Source organism: Nicotiana tabacum, chromosome 12, assembly GCF_000715075.1.
Source record: "Nicotiana tabacum cultivar K326 chromosome 12, ASM71507v2, whole genome shotgun sequence".
NCBI classification, from domain to species: Eukaryota; Viridiplantae; Streptophyta; class Magnoliopsida; order Solanales; family Solanaceae; genus Nicotiana; species Nicotiana tabacum.
In genome coordinates, this window is record NC_134091.1 from 41218591 (window position 1) to 41235176 (window position 16586).

The 16586-nt window shown below is 38.4% G+C and overlaps 1 protein-coding gene across 1 annotated transcript in view; it reads left to right on the forward strand.

The window, feature by feature from the left end:
* Positions 1-16586, forward strand: part of LOC107822078 (midasin) — a 69235-nt gene that overhangs the window by 18577 nt on the left and 34072 nt on the right. Inside the window, exons 18-34 of the mRNA XM_075226390.1 lie at positions 5495-5562; positions 5635-5830; positions 5990-6094; positions 6192-6497; positions 6911-7104; positions 7214-7268; positions 9729-9879; positions 10344-10417; positions 10902-11049; positions 12695-12793; positions 12936-13036; positions 13150-13239; positions 13318-13383; positions 13514-13678; positions 13759-13966; positions 14047-14936; positions 15082-16578. Of these exons, the coding sequence (XP_075082491.1) occupies positions 5495-5562; positions 5635-5830; positions 5990-6094; positions 6192-6497; positions 6911-7104; positions 7214-7268; positions 9729-9879; positions 10344-10417; positions 10902-11049; positions 12695-12793; positions 12936-13036; positions 13150-13239; positions 13318-13383; positions 13514-13678; positions 13759-13966; positions 14047-14936; positions 15082-16578 (4413 nt within the window). The remainder of the gene's footprint in view (positions 1-5494; positions 5563-5634; positions 5831-5989; positions 6095-6191; positions 6498-6910; positions 7105-7213; positions 7269-9728; positions 9880-10343; positions 10418-10901; positions 11050-12694; positions 12794-12935; positions 13037-13149; positions 13240-13317; positions 13384-13513; positions 13679-13758; positions 13967-14046; positions 14937-15081; positions 16579-16586) is intronic.

Below are 16586 nucleotides of genomic sequence, written 5' to 3' on the forward strand. Positions count from 1 at the left end.
CTCTGCTTGTGGACGTAGGTCACTTTGACCGAACCACGTTAAATTTGTGTCTTCTTTATCTACTTTAATTGTCGTTGTTATAAACTTTCATTGTCTTTGTTATTGTCATTATACCGTTGTTTGGCTATATTCCGCACTGCCCGAGTTCCCGATCCTAACACTAGGTGATTTCTTTGGTTCTCAAAACATCTCTTATTCCTTTCCAACCAAATGGTCCAAAAGATGCAGAGGGGTATAGTCTTCTAGATTTTCTTCAGATCTTTCCTGACTTTCTGGTATTGCCTAGGTCTTTCACATTCCTTGGCATCACCCAATGAACTCCACTCATGTTCAGAAAAAGATTCCAAATTTGTTGTATTTGGCTACAATGCAAAAAAAGATGTTCCATCATTCTTGGGACCTTTCACAAAAAAAACATCTGCTGCACAAAGGTATTCCTCTTCTCAGCAGATGCACAAACTTCTGCTGCACAAACATGCCCGCGTAGCTACAATCCATCCGAAACAAGCAACTTTAATAAACAATAAGTATATCAAAGGCTAAATACCTAGATAACCCCTTAAACTTGGTACCATTTGTAAGTTAAGACACTTCAACTTTTAGAGTGACCATATAGTCACTTTAACTCGGCCAAAGTGTGCCTCTTAAACACAAGTGTCTAATGTGGCAAACTGCATGTTTCAAAAACAATTTTGAGCGCATGAGTCCTTTTTTACCCTTTTTCATTTTATATTTGAAAAAAGACCCTTAAATTTATAGTGATCTCCTCCCACTTCCCGCGAGCATGCGACGCACCAATCTAACAATGACCCTATAGTCACATCTCTCACCCTTTCAAAATTGAAATTAACCACTCAAAATTCATTTCCACCCCCCCCCCCCACAAAAAAAAAAATATATTTTCCTCTCCCCTATCAAAAACCAAAGCTACTTCAAATTTTAGATTGGCAGATCAACAAAAACCTCAAAAATATCTAATTTTAATCTTAAAAAATGGAAACCCAGATGATGGAAATCCAAACGCTTTCTTCTCAGCTAAAATATTTTCCTTATTTGGTTGGGCATAAGAAGTCAAGCCCAATCGAAGCTGTATTTTAAAATTTTTCCGGGTGCTAACGTCATTTTTTGATGATGGAAAGCTTTGTTACTGGGTTAGACTCTAACTGACAATTTTAAAATCGTTGGTTAATTATCGCTATTAATTAAATCAAGAACAGAGTTCAAGAACTAAAAATAACATTAATTTTTGTCCTTACAGACAAAGGATTAGAGAGAGGACTAAATTTAAATGTGGAATAAGCAAAAGAGGGATATGACTAGTGAGGAGTAGGGTTGGGAAGAGATGATGATATCCAGCACCGGAGAAGAAGAAGGGACGATACAAGGTTGGGAAGAAAGGGAGGAGACAATCCGGGGGTGGGGAGCAGGGTTTTGTTTTTTTCTTTTTTATTTATTTCTTATTGTATTTTTTAGGCTTTTTAGTTACTTGTCAATTCTTTTTCTTCCAAAAGACGTGTCGTTTAGTAACTTGTTCACTTGACATGGCAGTAGGAAGTGTGCTTTGTGCTCCTAGCTTTATGGACACTTGTGTTTAAGCGGCACGCATTGGCTGAGTTAAAGTGTCTATCTGGTCATTAGGAAAGTAAAATATTTGACTTACAAATCATGTCAAGTTTAAGTACAAATCATGTCAAGTTTAAGTGGCTATCTAGGTATTTGGCCTATATCAAAAAGTAAAGGTTGCCTACATAAATACAAGCGGGAATCGAGTTAATCTCTACAAAAGGCACACACTCATCATCTATACAAGCTGGAATCAAGTTAATCTAAATAAATGTCACCTCATAATTTGTTTTATATTCCACCATTTCAGATGGCCTTCTATTTCTTTCTATCCACAGTACCACATAACCGCCATGGAGGCTACATCCCAAGCCTCCTATTCCTAAATGCCTTGTCCAGGATTTCCTTACTTTTGATACTCCCTCCGACCCAATTTATGTGATGCACTTCGACTAGACACGGAGTTTAAGAAAAAAAGGATGACTTTTGAAATTTATGGTCTAAAATTAACCATAGATATTTGTGAGGGTATAAATCATCTCATTAAAGGTAAGTGGGTAGCTTGAAGCTAAATTGTTTCATTTCTAAAGGCAGAATAGTTAAAGGCCCCCCCTGAACTTGACACTATTTGGCGAGTGTACACCTTAACTATTCGAGGTCCTAAATACCCCCTTCAACTTGGTTTTTTGAAAGTTATTAACTCCTTAACGCGCTACATGGCAAAGAAAGTAACTTCAAATGAGTTTGGGCGCGTGAAAGTGCCATTTAATTGCCACATCAGTCTAAAATTACCATTTTTGTTAACTGTTATTCTATCTCCAACTATAAAAATGATGAAATGACCTTTTTTTTTTTAAAATTCCATTCCTTATATCACCATCATCATTCATAATTCCATTCATCTTCATTATTCTCATCATATTCTCATATTCATTTTGTGATATAACATCGTCTTCTTGCTTTAGCAAAATAACAAATTTCTCCCTAAACTTACAGCATAAATTACGATTAATAGGCCTTGTAAATACCTCAAAAATTGAGTGTACTTTCGGAGAACATTACCCGCGGTAATGGTGTTAATTCCCGCATGTGGGACACATTTGGACAGTGATTGAGACCCATTTGGGTTGGGTTTGCCGGTTTCTTCCACCGGAGTTATACTTAGAACTGATTTGAGTTATCTTCCACCGGAGTCTTCGCCGGATTATTCCGCGGGAGTTATATTTAAAACTTATTTGAGTTAGATTCGAGTTTTCGCTGATTCTTCCACTGAGTTGTAGTTGTATTTAAAACTGATTTGAGTTCAATTGAAAGGACCCATTTGATTCTTCCATCGGATTCTTCGTCGGATTTAAGTTGTATTGCCAATGAAATGGCGTAAAAGCCCTGATCTTTTATTAGAGCTTTAAATTTTTAATTAAATAAAAAATAATTTATTTTTTCACTGTGTACAACCACGTCAGATGAAAATTTCATATGGACCGCGCGTGGATGCACAATGCTAAGGTCCAACAAGTTAAGGAGTTAATAACTTTCAAAAAACCAAGTTGAAGGGGGGTATTTAGGACCTCGAATAGTTAAGCTGTACACTCGCCAAAAAGCGTCAAGTTCAGGGGAGTCTTTAACTATTCTGCCATTTCTAAATATAAAAAGTATCATTCTTTTTGGGGCAGACTAAATGGGAAAGTGTATCACATAAATTGGGACAAAGGAAGAATTAGTTATTGTACTCTGAACAAACTTAGAACATTCCACCAAAGCTGGCTGGTCTGCAGTGCATTAGTAAATGGTTCACATCTTCACGTAAGCATTTGCACATGAAGCACGAAGTAACTTGCTAGTCTGCCTTCTCAAATTTTCCTTTTAATTATTTCTCATCTTGTCTAAGATGAACTTAATTTGAGCAACATGATCATTGAGGAAATGGTCATGCCAGCAAACACTTGTGATCTGCTGAAGTGTTGGAATTATAATGGGGGTATAATGAGACAGAAGAAATGGTGGAGATTGGTTCCTGCTTGCATATGGTGGACAGTCTGGAAGGAGAGAAATTTAAGAACTTTTGAAGACAGAAGCAATTCTTTACAGAACATCAAGATGAAGTGCTTTCTTTTGTTTCATTTCTGGTGTAAAGAAAGCTGTGTAGAGGAGGCAGAATCTCTAGTAGACCTGATAGGTGCACTGTGATCTTAGGTGGACATAGCTGGTTTTTGTTTTTCTTCTAAATATGGCTTGGCAGTTGGCACTGCCCTAGTGCTGTTTTTATTTTATTAATATACATGTTACCATTATAAAAAAAAACATGATCATTGAGGATTTAGTATAGTTGACCTAACTTGCATGGTATTGAGGCATAGTTGGTGCTGTTGTAGACTGTAGTAGTATTGCTTCTTGCCACTATCAATGTGAATATTAAAACCTACCTTGTAGCTCGTAGTATCAGCACTGGTGTATACGGAATGTTCTCCTCCTCATTAACCTTGTATAGGACTTCATGGAGAAGAGGCTTCTCTCCTTCACCTTCCATCTCAAGGAGTGCTGTTCTGATAGGATAATATTCCGTCTGTAGAGCAGAGTGCTCCATTAGATAATTCCTCCATCCCCAGTTTTATAAGTTATCCCTAAACCTTAAATTACATTTGTTCTTCATAGACGTAGTGAATTATTGCCTCTCTCTGGCTCGAGGTATGAAGATCCACATGGTATTTGAAACATATGGAGTCACCACAGCACCGTTTATGCCTACAGAAGCTAATTTTGTATACACTACATGCCATGTAAGTGACGTACCAGCTGAATGTTTCCCATTTCTTCATGATGCTTCTCCGCAGACCACATACATAGGATATGATAATGTTGCTCGTTCTCCACCCCGTCCTGAATACCAAACTTGTCTGCGATTACAGTTCCCCAAAGTGCATGTTCTTTATTCTTGAACTTTTAGCCACTTCCCTAGGAGTGTGTTGTTGAACGTCTTCAAATCTCTTACTTCAAGCCTTCCAATCCTGATGGATTCTGTGACCACCTTTCAGCTCACCAAATGGAATTCCTTGTTCCATCATTATTGTTCCACTAGAAATTCCACTGAGCTTTTCCAACTTTTCAATAACACTTACGGGTGCAAGCATAAATGACATGTAGTACATCGTGATGCATGAAAGAGTACTCTCGACCAGCCTCTCCTTGCCTACTTTTGATAGATATATCTTCTACCACCATGCGAGCCTCTTCTCAACTCTCTAAGTGATAGGATACTTGGTTTATCCTCCGTTTTCTGAGAGTCCACTTTGTTTGCGTCCGTTGTTGTGGCCTTCCTTTGATTTTTGAGACTGATACTTATTTGCTTGATGATGGATTTTCTTTTTAATTTAAAGACATGACATTTTAATAGAGGTGTAGTCTATGTAATCATTTTACCTATGCAGATTCTCCCGTCTCTGTTTGCAAGTGCTAAAATTAAGTTAGGCTACCAAGCTTTCTTTGGTTTCAGCTTGTAAATGATTTTTATGTCCTATCTATTAGCTCCTTTCCCGCAAGTTCTTGCAGGACCTTAAAATGTTGTAACTTGTAACACGTAACCTGTATCAATGTTCCCATGGTTTAGGTTTTGATTATATGCATGCTGTATACATAGACGATGTGAAAATCTCGTCTAGTTCAACAAGACTCGACATTTCCTTGGTCTAATGTTTTAACTATAAATGTCCATTTACATGGAAGGTGAGCAAATCTGATAATCTGTTTTGTATACTTGTTTAATATTTCACCTTTTTTCTGAGTACTGTTAAATGTACCAAGAATTTTATAGGGTACAGCAGAAATGTTGGATGATCCTTCTGATTTCTTGGTTCTGCATGCACTCACTGTAGCATGTGAAAACAGAGTGCTACCAAATTGCTTGAATACACTGAGTGCTATTTTTGGGGTGCAGGACGGAGGAGGTGGAGATAAGGTCTTGGATGTTGACAAGCATTCAGGAGTCGCGGGAAAGCTGGGAAAGTATGTGGTATAAAGTAATTAACTTTAAAGTGCTTTTTGGTTGTGGTTAGCTTCAGCTTCTTTTTGTTGCAGAATTGTTTGGACGAGAAGTATGAGGAGGTTGTACTTTCTTGTTGAGCGTTGTTACAAGCTGCGTGAGCCTGTTCTCCTTGTTGGTGAAACGGGGGGAGGGAAAACTTCTGTTTGCCAGCTGCTAAGTATTATTTTGGGTTCGAAATTGCACATTTTGAATTGCCATCAATACACAGAAACATCTGATTTTCTTGGGGTTAGCTTACTTTCCCTGTTTCTTCTAGATCGCGCAACTTGTGTTTATTGGTCCTTGTTGATTCTATCATCTGATTTTCTGTAAATGTTTACGTATCTCATTTCATGCTTTCTATATTTATCTTACGACAATGGTTTTGTATTATGATATACTTACCAGGGTTTCTATCCTGTACGAGAAAGATCTAGAATTTCTACAGAGTTCAAGCACCTTTGTGAGAAGTTGATGAATTCCAAGGCTTTTGTGAACTATCCTGGTGATTCTGTATGTTTATCCCCATTCGTTATTCTGGTATGAGACGAGATTCATTTCTTTCATTATTAAAAACACTGATGTTTCTTGTCACATATATGCTCTGCAGATGATTTCTTCAGATATCAATCAAGCTTCTACTACTCTTCATAAGCTGTCTGTGATTTTAAGTAGTTACAGGCAGTGTCTGATATGCCATCCTGATGTAACTGGTCAAGATGTCGACTACATTGGACAGCTGAATTTGGACTTAGTTCAACTGCACCAGAAATGGCAGACCATTTTTATGTGGCAAGATGGACCTCTTGTTGAAGCGATGAAGAAAGGGGAGTTGTTTCTTGTTGATGAAATCTCTTTAGCTGATGACAGCGTACTTGAACGACTAAACAGCGTGTTGGAGCCAGAAAGGAAACTGGTAGTTAACTTGTCATGGTTTATAGAGATAGTACTCAGATGATTAACATTTGAATTCGACTGCCTTCCAAAATAAGAATCTTAAAGTCAAGTCTCATACTTGATAGGTTGAAATTAGATATTACTGCATTTGTTTCAGAGTTTGCATCATCTGTCATTTCCTAGGAGGTGTTTGTTTCTGTTGTTTTGATGCAAATTTTCCTACTATGCTGTTTATGCATGTTCTAGATTTTTACATATGAGATAGCTAGCTTGTGCTCCTGGTTTGTTTCTGCAGCTTGACTTTCCTGCTTCCTTATTACATGCCACCTTTTCTTATTTGTCTTGTTAACTTTGGCCAATTTGTTTTGATTATTCATTTTCTTTTCCTTACAGTGCTAATTTGTTCGTTCATTGTATATCTGGTATTTGCAGTCTTTGGCTGAGAAAGGAGGGTCTGATCTCCAGAAAATAACTGCTCATCCTGACTTTTTCCTACTTGCAACAATGAATCCTGGTGGCGATTTCGGCAAGAAGGAATTGTCTCCTGCCCTTCGCAATAGGTTCACGGAGATCTGGGTACCACCTATTACTGAGTTGGATGAGCTTAAAAGTATTGCTCTTGAGAGGTTTGTAAATGTTAGGTTTTTATTTTTCTAGCAATTCCATTAAGATGACTTGCTTTTCATGAGTGGCTGATTAATGGTCTTATTTGATTGGACAAACTTTGTTTTGCAGCATTTCAAATGCAAACTTTAGTGTGCTGGTAGATCTTATGATGAAATTTTGGGAGGTATGCAGTTTCGGTATATTGTATAACCTTAGTTTGTCGTAAAGGCTTTGCATGCCTGCACAGCCAGTTCAACTTTTTATCCAAGCATCGGCCGGGCTTACAGGGCGTGAAACTCGTCACTACCTCATAAGGGCGTGAGACCATAGCATGTTACACAATGAAATAAGAGGTCTTATTTGGGACCATACATAGTTATTTACTGGGCCAACCATGGAAGGTTGCACATATAATTTTGTGTCAATTTCCCTTATTCCTGGTACCAAATATGTACCTCTTTTTGCCAAATTAATTGTCCTACTTCTGAGTTTGTCCCAATTTATGCTTGATAGGTAAAGTTATTCCTTACACGATTCAGTACTTCTGTTCTGTCATCGAAAGGTTGTTATTGGACCTGCCTTATACTAGTAGAGGCTCTACTTTTCGGAAAAAATGCTTCATTTTCACTTTTATGCTACTTTGATTGAACTGAAGTGAAATTTTAACTCTTATCTTTATAGTTGATTAAAACAAAAATAGGCACCTAAATTGAGACGAAGGAATTCCTGTTATCTTTATGAAATTAAGAACAGTCGGAGCGTGTTCCTTATCTTGTTCAGTTGAGATATTATGCTGTAAAGAGGGAGTAGTTGCTGGGCCCAGAAAAGGGAAAGTTATTGCATTGTTACCTGAAACCTTTTCGATAAATAGCCGCAGGAAAACCTAGAAACTTGTCAACATATAAAATACTACAAATTAGTAAAAGGGCAACCTACGTTATTCTCTCCTGTTCGGGACCTCTATTTTCTTGGATACCTTGGTGAGCTAGAACAGTTGATCCCATGTCATTAAATTTCAGCCAGAATGGTTTTGGAGGGGGTTGCCTAGTGGTTGAAGATTGGGAATAACAACCATGGGGATCAAGGTTTGAATTTCAGTAGAGACGATTTACTCCCATTTGTCTAAGATTAGGTGGGCGTAGTGATACCTATGGTGATGGGAAATAGCAGGAACTTGCCATTCGCTTATAAAAAAAAAAGAATAAACAGTTTTAGTTGAAATCAGTAAATTGGTGCTACTTGGGAGCGGCAACCTTCTAGTTTCTTGGGCACATTATATCCTTAGTGTTGAGTCCCACATCGACAATGAAGGGGATGGGTAGTCTCCTTATATGGACTTGGGCAATCCTCACGTCTTGCGCTAGCTTTTTGGGGTTGAGTTAGGCCCAAGGTCCATTTATCACTTAGTAGCACTGTCTATCTCTTGTTGTGCTTCATCCTGTATTATAAATGGAATATTCCCATCTAAAGGGAAGAACTTGTTGAGACTTGAGAATAGTGACTTGCTGGACTAATCGTGAAAGGGAGGACCATCTAGATATATGAGAACAGTTATACTTAGTTCTTGCATGTTATAATCATCACTTTAGAGTGTTAAAACATTGGATCATGGGCCTAACTCGGTCACAGAAGTTAGCTCATGAGGTGAGGATAGACCATATAAGGAGACAAGATCCCATTCTCTCAATCAATGTGGGACAGTTAACACCCCCGGGCACGCCTAGGACTGGGCATTTAGAGTGGACAACATAAGATAGGGGCCCTATATTAGGTAAAGCAAAAATAGAGATGACGCTGGCTCTGAAACCAAGCGAAAGAATTCGAGTACCAACCCAAAACCTAAAGGCGATGGGTGGAGTGGCCCGACACTGTAAAGCTATTTGGAAACCTTGATACAATCGATGGAGGACACGTGTACTGCACCCTTTTGCACGTGGAACCTGGTTTCAGTATATACATGTGGCCTGAAGTTCTTTTTTTCCATAATCTCTTGGTCTTGTTTAAGTAGTGAGAGAGGAAGCTCAACAGACTAATGAGTAGTCCTTGAGAAATGTTATGGCTAGCCTGGAGCAATGTTATGGCTCGAGGGTCTAAATAGAGAGAGAAGCCTAGAGTAGCTCAAAGAGGTTGAGTTGAGAGTGAGAAGCCTACATTTAGATTACGGGAGAAAGTGGTTGCACTTAGGCCTACATAAGTTCGGCTCCTATAGTAGCTTGTTAAGAAAGAGACCTTGGACCTAACTCAAACCCAAAACTTAAAAGCTAGCTCTTGAGGTGAGGATTGTCAAGACCTTATATGGAGAAAAGAGCCAATTTTCTCAACTAAAGTGGGATAAACAACTTAGAAGAGGTAATTTAGAGCTCATGTCAAATCATCAAGCCAAGCTGAAGCCCTTTGGTTCTGAGCTGGACCATCTTGTGCTAAATTGCACCTAAAGCCATACTTTGGTTGTGGTCATTGTATCTTTGATGATTATTTGTCATTGGTTTAGTTATGCTAGCTTGATTTCTGTTACATGTGTTACTCACTTGGTTCTGTAAAGGAAATCTAGTCAGAGATGCAGTATCTCCCCTTATCCTTTTTAACTGTTAACTCCTTCAAATCTTCATGGCATTTAGTTTGACATTCTTTTTCTTAAATTCAGTGGTTCAACAATTTACAAACAGGAAGGGCACTTACTGTGAGAGATCTTCTATCGTGGGTCTCCTTTATTAATGTGACAGAGAGCATTCTTCAACCAGAATCTGCGTTCCTTCATGGGGCGTTTCTTGTTTTGCTTGACGGCCTAAGTTTAGGTATGTGAACTTGCTAATTTTTCTACTACCTAATCTTTCCGTTATTTGGTTTAGCAGTATATGAAATGTGGGATTTGAATGTAATGGTCATAAGTCATAACATCAACCATCTCGTACTTACATCTCATCTGTTGAAGCATTGTTATCTTCTCCCCTGGTTATTTATTGCCTGTGAAAACTTATTGCATATGCATGCTTGGGGCTGTATACATTTCTTATATACTCGGCTTCTCCTCAAGTTTAACTTCTTTCTATCTTATTGCTAATTATATCAGTCATACCACTAGTTCAATTTTCTAGAAATCTTTTTTTGCATCTTGAGTAAGGATGGCTATTCTTGTATAGTTTACAGTGAGCCTTTTACAACCTTTTTCATATGTTCCTGCTGGTTGACAAAGTCTGTTCTGATTCTGGTGTTTTTATTTCTCGGTTATGTTCATTCTCTTATTACTTATTTTACTCAGGTACAAATATTTCAAGGATGGATGCTGCTGGGCTGCGAGAGAAATGCCTTTCGTTTCTTTTGGAGGGACTAAAGGTCTCACTCATCCTATACTTGTGTACATAACAAACCATTTGTTTTTTTGATCAATCTAGTTGAAAGATTTTACAGCTTTCTGCCTTCTTTGCTATACCGTCCTGTGCATGCATAGAAAAACGAAAAAAACGTAGATACAGTGTACATTATTTTGCAATCTTGAATGTGTGGTCTCGAAATTCCTGTCATCTCTTGAAAGGTTAAATCAATGTCGGCCTTCTAGAAGTGCTTTCTGTTCTCACAGAAGAGTTAGTGGAGCTCCGCCTTTTCAATAGAAATGCTAGGATTAGAACTATTGTCTTGAAAGCCACAGAGAAGTCAGGGGAGCAGAGATGATCGTATTCCAGTAAATTTTCCAACGTTTGCTGTCCATTAGAAAATGAACTACTACTTGATCATCCTGGTCATCACGTGCTCTTTTGAGGTACTTTTGCTGTTTCTTTAACATTTCTTTTGTAACAAGTATTGCCTTTTCCCATTGTAGGAGCTCAATCTTAGTTTTGATTGCTCAAATATATCCATGCTGATGTCTTACGGTTGGGCCGATCCTGCAAGATCTGCTGTTATAGCATGCACTGATACAATGCAATGTGATAATCGCTTTGGGATTCCTCCTTTCTATATTGAGAAAGGTATGTTGTACAGGGTGTGATCTAAAAATTTATGACGAGAAGTTTTGCTGCTGATGTTGCTTACTTGCTTAGCACCGATTTGATAACCAGATAGGAAAATAACATAAAAAGGAATCACTGCAATACTGCTTTTAGTCTTTGGGTGGAAGTTCTTGCTCTCTAACCTCGCTGTTGCTTAAGTTATAATCATGTTGTTCATACTGTTCGCCAGATGAACTGCTGGGGCTTGTTGATTCCTTTTTTTTTTTGATAAAGTAAATAGTTTTATTTGGGATGGGGGAGACCCTGTATACAAGCCGTATACCAAAAAGTAGAGAACCTATGCCAAAATATGGTTCACTATGAAAGAAGCCCGATCCTATAGGGCTTATTGATTCTAGGTTAAATAAGTGTAATTGTCTTTTCAGCATGGAAACATTTCTTATTGAAAAATGATTTATAACAAATTTAACCATCAAATCATCATTGATTCCTCTTTTAAGTTCTTGCTCGGGATGTATTAATACACACATATATGCACACACAGTACACACATAATACACACACACATGCACAAATACGATATTAAGGATGTGATTTCTTGCCCTGTCTAAGCCTTGGTGGACCGGATTACCTATTACCTGTGCTGGTGGGAGGTAGCATGCACTCGGTGGTTTAATGGAGTTGTACATAAGTTTGCACGAACATCACTCTTTTTAATAAACGGGGGAACGAGATAAGTATCTGAACCTGTGCATGAATAATATGCTATAATTTCAAGTCCTGTCATTGATAAGGCAGTTCCAAATTTTCGTATGGTTTATGAATCAAAGTCCTGTTATCATTTTTGAAATAGTTGTATTTATTTTTGATTGTTTAAAATAGTTTGTATTTATTCAAAGGGGAGTACACCAGATGATGTACTGTGCTTTGCTCTAAAATACTTTATTTCGTTTAATTGTACTCAAAGATTGTATCTAATTGCCTCAGGTTGTTTTGAATTAAAGAGAACACTTAGGCTATCATGATTGTGTAATAAAAGAGATTACCTTTTCTTCAGTTAAAAAAAGAAAGAAAAGATAATAAGAAAAGATAATGGTAATATCCTATTGACCTTCTGATTTAAGCCTTTCTTCATGCACAATATTTTTTCTGTTTTGCTATGCATTGCCAATGAGTAGTAGCCTGATATTTAAGTGGGAGCACGGTAGAGGGGTTGGCCAATGCTCCCTTGAGGTTAGAACATGTGGGCCAACTTGGGTTGGCCTGCTAATTCACAATGGATTTCTCGATTATTATAAAGTTAAAATTGTTTGGTGTTTGGTGGAACCCTATGTTACACGGATACTTCAAAAGCCACTGCACTACCTTCTGTATCCATGTAACCCACTTTTTTGAAGTCAAAAGTCTTAGTGAGAATAAGGCTGAAGACACTCTCCAGATATATTCTGGACAATCTGAGGAAAATGGGCTGAAGTATTGATCTAGATATCAAGAGATGCCAATTCCTGACTAACTTTTGATCCTGTATGGTTTTGCTTTTTGTCAAATGAATGGCAAAACCTTGTACCTCACTGTTTATTTATTTTTGGTTGACAGCTAAAGGTGGAGACAAACACTTAATCGTTGTTTTCTTTTGTACTTTGTTGCGCTTAAATCTTGTTAGGTGGGAATTGTTTTGCTGGTGAAAAATTCGAGCTTCTAGCACCAACGACCCGCAGGAATGCATTTAGAGTGCTTCGTGCCATGCAGCTTGCAAAACCTGGTACACTTTGTTGAATAAGGGAATTGTTGTTCCCTTTTGTTTATGTATATACACATGCCATATTTGCTGCCACTCTGAAACTCATTCAAAGAAATCCACTGGCCTATGAAGTTCTCTGACTTTGTAATTTCCCTATCTCTAGTTCTGTTGGAAGGGAGCCCTGGTGTTGGAAAAACAAGTCTAATTGTGGCCCTTGGCAAATTTTCTGGGCACACAGTAGTACGAATAAATTTATCAGAGCAGGTGATTAAATCTATTGGGATACGACCTCATATTTTTGGTAGTTCTTTTCAAATGTTGAAGTATCTCTTGCGTAATTATGTATTTTTATGGGGTTTGGACATTGACATACACAGACGGACATCATGGACTTGTTTGGGTCTGATTTACCTGTTGAGGCTGATGAAGGGATGCAATTTGCATGGTCTGATGGAATTCTCTTACAGGTGTGTCTATATTCCTCCAGTAGAATGGCTTGCTTCTTTCAAATCAAAATAATCTGCATAGATTTGCTGTATTTTCAGGCTTTGAAGCAGGGATCATGGGTGCTTTTGGATGAACTCAATCTTGCTTCACAATCTGTCTTGGAGGTCGAAATCTACACTTTTACCTTCATAATGTGTTAACTAAGCAATGCGTTTAGTTTCTTCTCAGTTGGAATTTTATTCTCTTGTCTCCCTCACGTAGTTAACCAGGTTTTTTATTTTACAATGATAATAGGGGTTAAATGCTATTTTGGACCATCGGGCTGAGGTTTTCATTCCAGAGTTAGGTCGTACTTTCAAATGCCCACCATCTTTCAGAGTTTTTGCTTGTCAAAATCCTTCAAATCAGGGTGGAGGACGGAAAGGTCTTCCAAAGTCCTTCCTCAACAGATTTATGAAGGTCTGCCTTGACACTGTTTGAAATTGTCACAAGTTCATAAGTTAATGAATGAGTATTAGCCTTATGCTTGCTGGTTTCAGGTTTATGTCGATGAGCTAGTTGAGGATGACTATCTTGTTATTTCTAGTTCACTCTATCCTACAATTTCACGTTCTCTTCTCTCTAAGCTGGTCTTATTTAATAAGAGATTACATGAAGAGATAATGTTGCTTCACAAATTCGCTCAAGAAGGATCCCCTTGGGAGTTCAATCTCCGAGATGTAATTCGTTCCTGTGAAATCATAAAAGGTCTGTTCTCTTGTTCTTGATAGCCCATTCTCATTTCAGTCATACAGAATTGACCTCAAATACATGAATTCCCTTTTCAGGTGCCCCCAGTATATCAAAATCTGATTGCTTTCTGAATCCTGTTTATGTTCAAAGAATGCGCACAGCTGTTGATAGGCTGGAGGTCTTAAAACTTTATGAACAGGTGTTCAAAATGAAGCCCAGCATAAATCCTCATCCTCGGGTTCAGCTGAATCCCCAGTATTTGATTGTTGGGAATGTGTCTATTGAACGAAATCGTTATGTGTCACCTGGAGTGGCCAACATCGAGCTTAAAATTTTACCTGGCTTCCGCAATAGCTTGGAAGCTGTAGCACAATGTGTTAAGAACCAGTGGCTATGCATATTAGTTGGACCTGCATCCTCTGGTAAAACTTCATTGATACGGTTACTTGCTCAGCTGACAGGAAATGTACTTAATGAATTGAATCTTTCCTCTGCAACTGATATATCTGAGCTACTTGGAAGCTTTGAGCAACACAATGCTGTTCGAAAATATCGTCTTGCCATCGCTCGGGTTGAGTCCGTTATAAATGAATACTATGGTCTGCAGCTGGAATCTTCATGCGAAGAATTTATGAGGAGAAAAGAGCTGTTTATTCTGTGGCTGTCCTTTATATCGAGCATCAAGCACAACCCTCCGACAAGTTCTTGCTCTTCGTATGTTGATACTTGGAGGACGAAGTACTTTGAATCTGCTTCTATGTTGGTTAATATTATTGAGCATCTAAAGTTGGTGGTTGAGGAAACATCATTGCCTTTATCTTGGTCGATGAAGGACTTGGATATAATTCTTACAATGATTAAGAAATTTACAGGTCACCCAAGGACACATTCCTCAAAGTTCGAGTGGGTAACTGGCATGCTTATAAAGGCTATAGAAAATGGAGAGTGGATAGTATTAGATAATGCAAATCTCTGCAACCCAACGGTTCGTACTCTCTCTCTCCCATATCTTCTGATCTTTTATACTTTTCTTTTTTTTTTGCAAGCTCTATAGCCTGTAAAATATTTAAGCTTGAGGTGCTGCGTCTTGTTTCTAATGGTTATTTGGTGCCTCTTCTTGATATGTGCAGGTTCTTGATAGAATAAACTCTTTAGTTGAACAATCTGGATCCATCACTATTAATGAATGTGGAACAGTGGAAGGAAAGCCAGTAATTCTTCATCCTCACCCACAGTTTCGAATGTTTCTAACAGTTAACCCTCTAAATGGTGAAGTTTCACGTGCAATGCGAAATAGAGGGGTTGAAATTTTCATGATGGATCCTGATTGGTTGTTTGATGACAAATGCACTGAAATTGACATCGAGCTTGAGAATGCAAAGAGGTTTATCGTCCTTTCTGGGGTACCTGCTGGTAAGTTGGTTGATTTGATGGCCAATGCCCATATGACTGCGAAGGTTAAAGGTGCACTGCTCAAAATTAGGATCACACTGCTTGAACTTGCACGGTGGGTGCAGTTATTTCAGCAGCTTCTTACGAGCGGTAGCCGATTTTCATGGAGTCTGCAAACGAGTTGGGAGCATACCTATGTTTCCTTATTTGGTGTTGATCAAGGGAAGAATGTTGTTGATCAAGTGGGAATTCCTATATCTCTTATACCAGATTTTCAGGACTTTAACTCCTCTCAAGCTGGCTTCTTATCTTTACCAGGGGGATGGCCAGCACCCTTGAAATTGAGGGACTACCTATTATATTCAAAAGAAACTTGTATAAGGCAAAATTGCATGTACCTCGAGTTCCTGGGAGCGCAGACTGCCTGTTATTCAACTTCTGCTGCATTGCACAATGCACTGGCTCCAACTTCTGTGGTTAGCTCACTCGTGATGGATACAAAGCTCTTGCATGCACTGATGTTTCCTAAAGGTTCAAGTTGTCAAGTTGCTGTTTGTGGCGGGGCAAAGGAACTTAACTTGGATTTAGCCCAGGAAATGTTATTGTATGCTGCAAATTGGGCATTTGAACAGGCTACTGAAAGTGATTACAAGCTTTATCTGCTTTGGTTTTCCCATGTTGGTTCTCTGTTACGGCCACATTCTTCATTCTTTAGTTTTTATGCCTCTATTCTGGCAAAGGAATTGGAACATCCAATATGGAATCAGATTTTTAGTCGTCGCCGTGAGATTGTGTCTCATAATTTGGTTGATATGGAGTCTTGTCCTATACCTTTACTTTCAGTAGAAGTGGTTGATTTAACACCAGCTGACAGTGTGTTGAAATCCTGCAGTGAAGTTCTTGTGAATGCCATTAAGAGTGTTAGGTTACTGAGACTTAGCCATCTGCAGTGGAACTCTGAGATAGGTTACAAATACAGTCCTGAAACAAAGTTCTTTAAACCTGTTTTGAGATCTCTTCAGGAGTTGGAGAACAAAGTGCTTGAAATGTTTGTCCAGTCACCTTCTTTTGATGTGCTGTTCCAGTTGTACAGTGACCTCCTTGAACATCACACACTACTATGGACAGGCATTATTACTTCTCAACTTGAGTACTTGCTAATTTCTTGGAGATCTTTGATGAAGAAAGTTACAAAGCTGTGGGAATTTTGCCCAAAAGAAGTAGAGACGTTTCAGGTAAGTTG